Source organism: Ctenocephalides felis, unplaced genomic scaffold (genome assembly GCF_003426905.1).
Source record: "Ctenocephalides felis isolate EL2017-DRISC unplaced genomic scaffold, ASM342690v1 CF-g0.4_SCAFFOLD_01170, whole genome shotgun sequence".
Lineage (NCBI taxonomy): Eukaryota > Metazoa > Arthropoda > Insecta > Siphonaptera > Pulicidae > Ctenocephalides > Ctenocephalides felis.
The window spans coordinates 2,290,278-2,300,172 of NW_020537324.1; the positions used below are offsets into that span (position 1 = coordinate 2,290,278).

Genomic DNA, 9,895 nt, shown 5'->3' on the forward strand with positions numbered 1-9,895 from the left:
ATAACATTCAAAATAAATTTAATAACTAAACTATTCAAACAACAAAATAACATTATAATATTTAGAAATATTTAATTGTGTTAATTTCTATTTATATTGACAACATGGACGAAAAAGTAATAATACTTGTTGAATTTTGTGAAATGATTCGGAATATTAAATTGATATATTTAATGTAAGTGCCTTTCGATTCTATTAACAATCTATTAATATAACCTATTTTTTATACATATAATATTATTTTCTTACCTGCCATTCCGGGTCGCGCAGCCTCTCAATCAGCTCCGAAAATATCTCCCAAGGGTCCAAATTCGGTGGCAGTTTACCGAATCTAACAACGTGCTCCCAAAGTGGCGTCAATTGCAGCACGCTGGTGGTGGCTGCAGCCCTGGCCGAGCCCAATGCCGAGGGCGTCCTGGTCACTGCCCTGTTCCGCTGGGACGACATTTCGCTATCCGTCTCTTCACCCGGGTTTTCGGCCGAAAACGCGCCGGAAAAACATTATCGGAGGTGCCGCTGAATCGGGGACAGTGCCCTACAACCCCAGCTGGTAATAGTCAATTTGAATAGAGGGAATTGAATCAACAACATATTTTAACTCTTTTTAAAGCAAACCTATCGGACAAATTTAATTTAATTGTATTTAAGGGAAATAATTTAGAAAGCCATAATTTTTTTTGCCACCACATTGACGTCACCACTTTTATTTTCACTCACATGTTGATCTATCATATAGTTTATTGCAATTTTACAAAAAAAATACAAACAGTTAGGTTCTGAAAAGTATTGGTTTGTGTTATTTTTAAATGCGCTTATTGAACATAAAATATCCTGTAATATTGGTGAAATTTGTGTATTTTTAAATGCGCTTATTGAACATAAAATATCCTGTAATATTGGTGAAATCGTTTTTAAATATATTTAATGTTAATATTTAATAATAATTATTAATGTTATTGTAATTATTTTCTTATAGTTATTCTATTATAGTTTTTACTTATTGTATTTTTGTTGTAATTTTATAAAAAGGTATGATAAAATAATAAGTATTATAAATTATTATAGGCATACTATAGGTATTGAAAAATGTCGTTTGGTATTATACTTAAGTTTAATAGTTTAATATAAATTTAATAATTAAAAGTATGAGAAATTGTATATTTAATAATATTAAATAATTTAGTAATATTAAATTATTTAGAAAACTAATTATTTGTACCTATACTTTAAAAATTTTATTTTTTATATTTATTTATAATTTTTTATTGTAATTTTACATAAATTATAAAATTGTAGATTTGATATATTTTACTGAAAAATATTGTTGAGTATGGTATTTAAATTGTATTAAATTAAAATATAAAATCACCTTGTTAGTATGTATTTAATGGAAATAATATAGAAAACTTATTATATTTTACCAGCACCTAAATTTAATGAATTTCATTAATATAAATTATATAATTTTATATTAATTAATTATAAATATATTTAAATTTATATATAATATGTATTTATTTTACATAAAATCACGTTTTAAATTGAAAGTATTGAAAAAGAATTTTTTTGTATATATTTAATATTAGGCATATATTTTTTTACCGGTGCCTAAACTTTACCATATTTATTTTCACACACATGTTGATTTATTATACATATTAAAATTTTACATTTAAGAATTATGAAACTTTAGATATGATAAATTTAAATAAAAATATTAGTGGGTATTATATTTAAATTTAAATTAAACATGAAATCACCTTCTTCATCACAATTAAAATAACAATTTAATTATTTTATGAAAATTTTACTAATTTATAATATTTTTAATGAAATCAAAATTGTTCACACAAACAATTTACTCTGTGATTAAAATATCCTGCACTGATTTTTTAAAACTAAAACTCGATCCTACAAATTTGCATATAGACTTCACAAACACTTTCGATTCAAACACACTAAAACTTAAGAACTTTAACTCACTTTCACGAAAAGCTCTGTCGTAAACGATTTCCACGTATTGTACGTTATCGAAAATTATAAAATCATGTTTTTGATTGGATTGTTAAGTTTTTTTACCCCAAAACTTGAAAATGTGTTACCGTACATCGCACTTGTTAGCGGCAACCGAATCGCACGCCGAATGAAGTCAGCAGTCGGAAGAATCGACCACCTTATTTCTAGGCATGAACCTGGCGTTGTAAAATCTCGAACTTATTGCGCAAACTCAGAAACAACGTGTTTATGTTCAAATAACCTTAGTTACTAGACACATTTTTAAATATAACAAATACAGTAAAATCTCGTCAAAACAATTTCAGAGAGACCGGACCAAAAAATCACAATATTGTAAGGCCAAGCATAAGAAGATGAAGTTTGTTATCATCAAAAAAAATTTAATTTTTTTTTGCGCGACATCAGTTCGGCCGCTTCTTTATAATTATCAGATAGTATAATCATTTTCGTCAACGTTTTTCCAAAATCTTGAACCGATTTGAAAAGATATGTTTCAAAGTACAGGAACCGGCGCGGAGTGGCGTATTATGCGGAAAATTATACCAAGAATAATCGTCTTAACGGGATTCTGCCACAACATATATGTACGGTAACACCATTTTCAATTTTTTGTTAAAATAACACTTACAATTAAATCAAAAACATGATTTTATAATTCTTTGATATTTAGCAAAACATCTTATTATCTTCCAAAGGAGACGTTTTATGCTTTACCAAAAAATCGACTTTCTAATTTTATGTTTTCTCGACGTTCCGAGTCATTCTCAATCGTTTGAGACCAAAGTTGGAAAAATGTTGATTTGTTTTGCGGGACGATCGGTCGAGCCGTTTCTTTAGAATTATCTGATATATATATTATATATATATATATTATATATATATATCAGATAATCTCTCTCTATATATATATATATATAGAGTACAAATATTTTCATCAACGTTTTCTCAAAAAATCCTGAACCGATTTCGAAAATTCAAAAACTGTTTTTTAAGATACCAGTTCGAAATCGTATTGACTAGTTTTTAGCAAAGATCGGCCGGGCCGTTTCTTCATAATAAATTGTTAAAAATTTTCTGACAATTTTGATGAAACCTGGAATAATCTTTAATAAAATATTAAAGGTCTACAAAAGTCGTATGCAATTATAAAAATTCATTAAAATTTACAATTATATTCCAATAATAAAAGTTTTGTAAATTTGTTTTGTAAATTTACCTTATTTTCTTCATTTTATCTATTAGTAGTTTCTGACTAGTATATAGTAGCCAAAACAGTTTGAAATATTTTAAAATTTGAAATACTTCATATCAGAAATCATTAACAATGTGCTGCAAAAATGAAAGAAACTGATTTAGCATATATTAAATATATTTATATTAGTGAAATACAAATGCATAATATTTATTTATATAAATATGAATATATTCTATTTGAATAATAATATTCTATTATAGAAAACATATTCATAATAAAATGCATATATATTCATGCCTGTAAAGCCGATTATATAAGTTATTCATTTTGTAAGTAACAATACATATGAATAAACAATTTTTTGCACAAAAAATTGTCTAGTCTACATTTTATTAACATAATTTTATTATGTGCATCACATTATCAAACTTATTTAAAGTTTCGTTATTATTTATAATATTCAATATTTTCATGGTTATTTCTATATAATATCAAGTATAAAAGGATAATTTTATGTTAATGAGTAAAATGAAAGTAGAATTCATTATATATGTGATGTATATAATACAAAATAATTTTTTTCAAACACATTCTTCATCATCACATAACAATTTCTTCTGATTCTTTATCAATATCAGAACTGGTTTTAAGTTTACCACAGGATTCTGCGAATACAAGAATACTGCAAAAGAAACTGTAGCAATTGAAATGATTGTATTTAAATATATTGGAATTCCAAACAATATATAAGAAATTATTGCTGTAAACACTAACTCTAAAGCACTTGCAAAAGTTTTCAGAATAGAATTCAGATAGTTCAAGAAGAAACTTGTTACAATTCCAATTGCAGCATTGTTGATTATAATAATCACTTTAAACGACAATACATTGAAAAAAGTTGATGGATTAAGTACATTAGAAAAGTCACCCGAAAGTAATAGTACGACTACATTGCACATTATAGAATCTAAATACATATATACATTTTGTATAAATATATTAACGTTACAGCCTTTTCCTTTGAGATATATACTCATATAAACACCAGCGAAACGGAACAAAACGTCTGCACTAGAATTAATATGGCACTTACACTAAAATCAAAACCGCTGGTGTTTTTTCCATGAAAAGTTTGAGTATCTTTATCACTGTCAAATGATATTTGTTTTATTAAACAACCCACTGTTAAAAGTGCGAGTGATAACCATTGCCAGCGGGACAAATATTTTTTAAAAATCACCTAAAATAACAAAAGTCACATTAAATATTGACAGGATACAGTAAAAATCAATTACCTTATTACCTGAAACGATATTCCAGTTATAACTACTCTTAGTTGTAGTAAAAGATAATAAGTTGTTGGATCAAATGTGGAAAGATTTAGAAAGGCAAGATTATATAAAAACAATATAATAAGCAGCAGGCACCAAATACAGTTTTAATACTGATACATCTTTTCTATACCCGTGCATAACTCTTGTATAGTATGGCTATAAAATGATTATCAATCATAAAAATACAGATATAAAACTTAGTAATGGTTTTATACATACTCTTTGCAATAAAGTCCACACGAAACGAATAATTTAACTGCTTCTGTGATTAATACTACTAAAATGGTGTTGTATTTATAATGATTATCTTCTCCTTGTGAATAAGTTACAAGTACTCCTTTAAAAAGTCTCAGATATAACTAAAAAGTTAAATAAAAGATTCTTATGAAATCAAAATTCAAATCTTACCCTGACTGATAAATAATAATATATATGATATAAATATTATTATTGATAGTTTAGAAGGAAACAAATCCTTGAATTGTATACGTGTATACAAATTCATTTCGGGAATGTTCTGAAATGCTTATGTCTCGTTATCTAGGAGCATGTTTGATAATATTTTTGAATTTAGGTTATGAGCACATAAGTTATGAGATTACGGATTTCTGAACATGTTTAAAAAATCACTTTTACTAATCACGCATGTTAAAAATTGTATTGTTATCGAACAAATATTCAAAAAATTCAGTAAATCATCACTTCTTTGTAAAACTGTCACAACGACTAAAGAACAAAGATATACAATCCGCACTCTTATTATTCTTCCAGTTCAGAATCTTGTTAGATGATAATTTATCAAATTTATTTTAAGAGATAACAGGACTATAGTGTCAAATTATTATATGATGCAATATCACGCCATATTTGTTTTTGTTGATACGGAACAAACCCGGACAATGTGCTAATTTGACAAGCAATAAAACACCTAGAATGATTCGCAATTCTACCACCCAAATTTTTTGAATTGATTCGAAGTTCACAGTGAACTAAATATAGTGGGAATATAGAAAACAAGTATTTTTACAAACATTGTAGAAGTTCACAGTGAACTAAATATAGTGGGAATCATAGATAAACAAGTATTTTTACAAACATTGTAGTAATTTTACACCCATTGTAGTATTGTTTACAAACATTGTAGTAATTATACACCCATTGTAGTATTTTTACAAACATTGTAGTAATTATATACCCATTGTAGTATTGTTTACAAACATTGTAGTAATTTTACACCCATTGTAGTATTTTTACAAACATTGTATTAATTTTACACCCATTGTAGTATTGTTTACAAAAATTTGTAGTAATTTTACGCCCATTGTAGTATTTTTACAAACATTGTAGTAATTTTACACCCATTGTAGTATTTTTACAAATGTTGTAGTATTTTTACGTCCATTGTAGTATAGTTTACAAACATTGTAGTAATTTTTACACCCATTGTAGTATTTTTACAAATGTTGTAGTATTTTTACGCCCATTGTAGTATTTTTACACCCATTGTAGTATGTTTACAAACATTGTAGTAATTTTACACCCATTGTAGTATTTTTACAAAAATTGTAGTAATTTTACACCCATTGTAGTATTTTTACAAATGTTGTAGTATTTTACGCCCATGTAGTATTGTTTACAAACATTGTAGTAATTTTACACCCATTGTAGTATTGTTACAAACATTGTAGTAATTTTACACCCATTGTAGTATTTTTACAAATGTTGTGGTATTTTTACGCCCATTGTAGTATTGTTCACAAACCATTGTAGTAATTTACACCCATTGTAGTATTTTTACACCCATTGTAGTATTTTACAAACATTGTAGTAATTTTACACCCATTGTAGTATTTTTACAAATGTTGTAGTATTTTACGCCCATTGTAGTATTGTTTACAAACATTGTAGTAATTTTACACCATTGTAGTATTTTAAAAAACATTATAGTAATTGTTACACTCATTGTAGTATTTTTACACCCATTGTAGTATTGTTTACAAACATTGTAGTAATTTTACACCCATTGTAGTATTTTTACAAATGTGTAGTTGTAGTATTTTTACGCCCATTGTAGTATTGTTTACAAACATTGTAGTAATTTTACATCCATTGTAGTATTGTTTACAAACATTGTAGTAATTTTACACCCATTATAGTATTTTTACAAATGTTGTAGTATTTTTACGCCCATTAATAGTATTGTTTTACAAACATTGTAGTAATTTTACACCCATTGTAGTATTTTTACAAACATGTAGTAATTTTACACCTATTGTAGTATTTTTACAAACATTGTAGTAATTTTACACCCATTGTAGTATTTTTACAAACATTGTAGTAATTTACAATGTTGTGGGAATCATATGGGAATCTTATTGGACTTTCCAAGTGAACAAACCGACTAGGTGAAAGTGGTATTTTGCCTTAAGGCAAAAAATTAACAAAGCTGGTCAGGCTGAACGCCAAATGATATCTTCAGAACGGTTTTTGAAATTCAAAATCCAATCAGCATTTTGTCGAAAAAACGTTGACGAAAAATTTTGCACTGTTTTAGATTTTTCAAAAGAAACGGCTAGAACTAAGTCTAAAGCTACTTTGATACGTAGCAGCTGTTTTTGAGAAAAGGAAAGCGTCGACGAAAGATCATTTTTTGCTCCAACTTCTTCCAATTTTCAATTCAGAGACTTCAATCACCAAAAAAAACTTGATGCTGCAACCCTTGCTATATTACATATATTTAATTCAATCATTATTATAATTAAATAATGTATGGAATAAAAAGCAAAGGATTGCAATTATATTAGATTGAATTTATTTATATATCCATTATGTAACAAATTTCATTCGTCAAATAAAATTAGCATAAAAAAAAATGTATTACAATTTTCAAATGTATGTGAATATAACACTTTAATACACATGCACATTATACAACATATATATATATAATATATGAGTGAGTTCTTGAGATACATCAACAAAGAACTTTCTTTGTTTTGATGTATGCCCTCAATAACACTCATATATTTCACATCAAAATTAACTACTAAATATATATATATATATATATATATATATATATATATATGTATATATATATATTATATATATGTTTCATTTACTATTTATCTTTCTATCATGCCATGAATACTACAAAAAATATAAAAGAATATCAGTACACCAAATATTTTTATCATCAACCACCTGTTATTTGTGACGCTTTTAAAATATTTTAGTATCTCAGTGTGAGCTGCTTCTATATTGAGTTCAGCATCTTGGACATTGTGATCAATTCTCTCAACCATTTCTTCTTGCTCTTTCACCATGTGAGCCAATTGCTGGAATATCCCTCCGAGCTCTACAATTGTGCTTTCTATATTTTGCATTGTTTCTGCTCGATTTTGCAGATAATTATCTGTTTCATCTTGCATCAGCATTTGTTGTGTCTGAGAATTAACTGGCAGCAAAGGTTGTGATGAACTGCCCTCCAGATCTATATTTACTTGCTCATTTGCTAAGAGTAAACTACCTATAATTTTTATTATAAAAGTCAACTATTTCTTGTAAATGTTTATTTTTTAGGACAAATAATTACCTTGATGCGCTCTGTTGACATTTGGTGGAATAGCTGTATTAACACTTCTTTGACTGAACTGTTCCCTTCGGTTTTTCTGTTGTTTCAAATTTTCTGTTCGCACTTCAAGTATTTGTTTAAAGTTGTTACTCATTGTAGCCAATTTTGACTGTAGCGCCAACACTACACTTGAAGAATGTGAATTTAAATGTTTTCCAGATGAATTGTTTCTCTAGAAGGAATTATCATTATTATTAACTTGTAATATTAAATATTATTATTAATTGTCTATTCTTCATTTGTTATTAACAAACCTGTGATTTTGAAACATCTTGTAATTTAGCAATTTGTTGATTTAAGGAGCTTAAATCACCTTTAATTATATATGTTAATTCTTGAATTTCTGACCCACGATCATCAAATAAAGATTTTCTTTAGCTAACATGGTCATCTTTTCCAATTTAGCATATGTGCTTGCAATATTTCTCCCAACATGTCTAGCTAAGGCCATAAATTCTGAATAACTCTGGATAACTTTAGCTTTTCGAGCATCCCTGAATCCTACAGCCCTCGATATATTTCTATTTTGCAAAGACTGAATTGCTTTAACAAACTCGTTGGTTCGATCTCTGGAAGTCATGATTACTTCTGTTTCTGGATTAGTAAGTTTCACAGCTGAATTAGAATTATCGTAGGAACTGCTCTCATTAGCAATAAAAGAGTTTGAGAAGCTGTGGAATCCTTGACTTAAATTCTGTCCATTGTGATTATTCTCAATCAATATTGAAGACTGCTGAGGCTCAAAGCCCGCAAATCGACGTCTTGCTGGCATTGCATTATTCAAATTTACTGATAAAAAGCGAAATATGGATTAGTGAAAACGCAATGTGAATTGTGAACTCTGTATTTATCTCTATGAACAATTAATGCACCAAAATACAATAAGCAGCATTATCTGTAATCACTATCAGCAATGTCCAAAAAATATTTAAAATTAGAAAAATATTACTTAGTAAGATTTAATGCTAAAATATCGAATGACGTGTAATAAAGCAAAGAATGTGACAGCAAGCAATGAAAGAACAGAACTGTCACTAACGCAAACTGTCAAACCAACTTGGAACATGCTGAAGTTAGATCAGAAACGTTTTTGAATTTGATAAAGAACGAATAACGATCGGGAATAAAGCGGGAAAATCAAAATTGTTGATTCCGGCATGGTGCAAAGGTGAAGATACTTTATTATTATTAACTATACGCACATTTTCTTCACATTATATATATAAATATTGAGTACTGAGTGAATCTTTGTTATGCATTTAAAACAAATCCAAATTGCACAAATAATTGTTTTTTTCTGTCTTTCAAACTTATTTTTCAATTTTTCAATCAATATTTTTAATTGTTAAACATCCTCTTAGCCTTGGTTTTATTTCCATAAAAATAAATCCACAAAAATTTAGTCAAAAAGTCCATGGACAGGTATCTTTGAAAATTTCATAAAAATAAATCCCTGCATTTTTTATTCCACATATGATATTAAATCATTAAAATTGGTTTTGAATAATTTATTTTAAAAAAAATTAAATAAAAATAATGTTCGAGTTTCAGAAATTTTATATTTAAAGATATTTCATAATCACATTCACACATTCTTTATATAATCTTATGTGAGCCTATATGTAATACATTACAGAAAGTATAAATTTACAATTATATTAATGCAAGAATTAGTTACGATCATTTTCAATATAAAATTTAAAATTAACATTTTTC

At 27.3% G+C, this 9,895-nt stretch overlaps 1 protein-coding gene and 1 pseudogene across 1 annotated transcript; both read right to left on the minus strand.

The window, feature by feature from the left end:
* Nucleotides 1-3,792: 3,792 nt before the first annotated feature.
* On the minus strand, nt 3,793-5,182 carry LOC113365940 (annotated as a pseudogene).
* Nucleotides 5,183-7,670: 2,488 nt separating this feature from the next.
* On the minus strand, nt 7,671-8,963 carry LOC113365942 (syntaxin-5-like). The gene is given in 4 exon segments (XM_026607486.1): nt 7,671-8,074; nt 8,141-8,351; nt 8,434-8,555; nt 8,558-8,963. Coding segments are annotated over 4 exon segments (1,131 nt in total). The 5' UTR covers nt 8,952-8,963.
* Between the last annotated feature and the right edge of the window lie 932 nt (nt 8,964-9,895).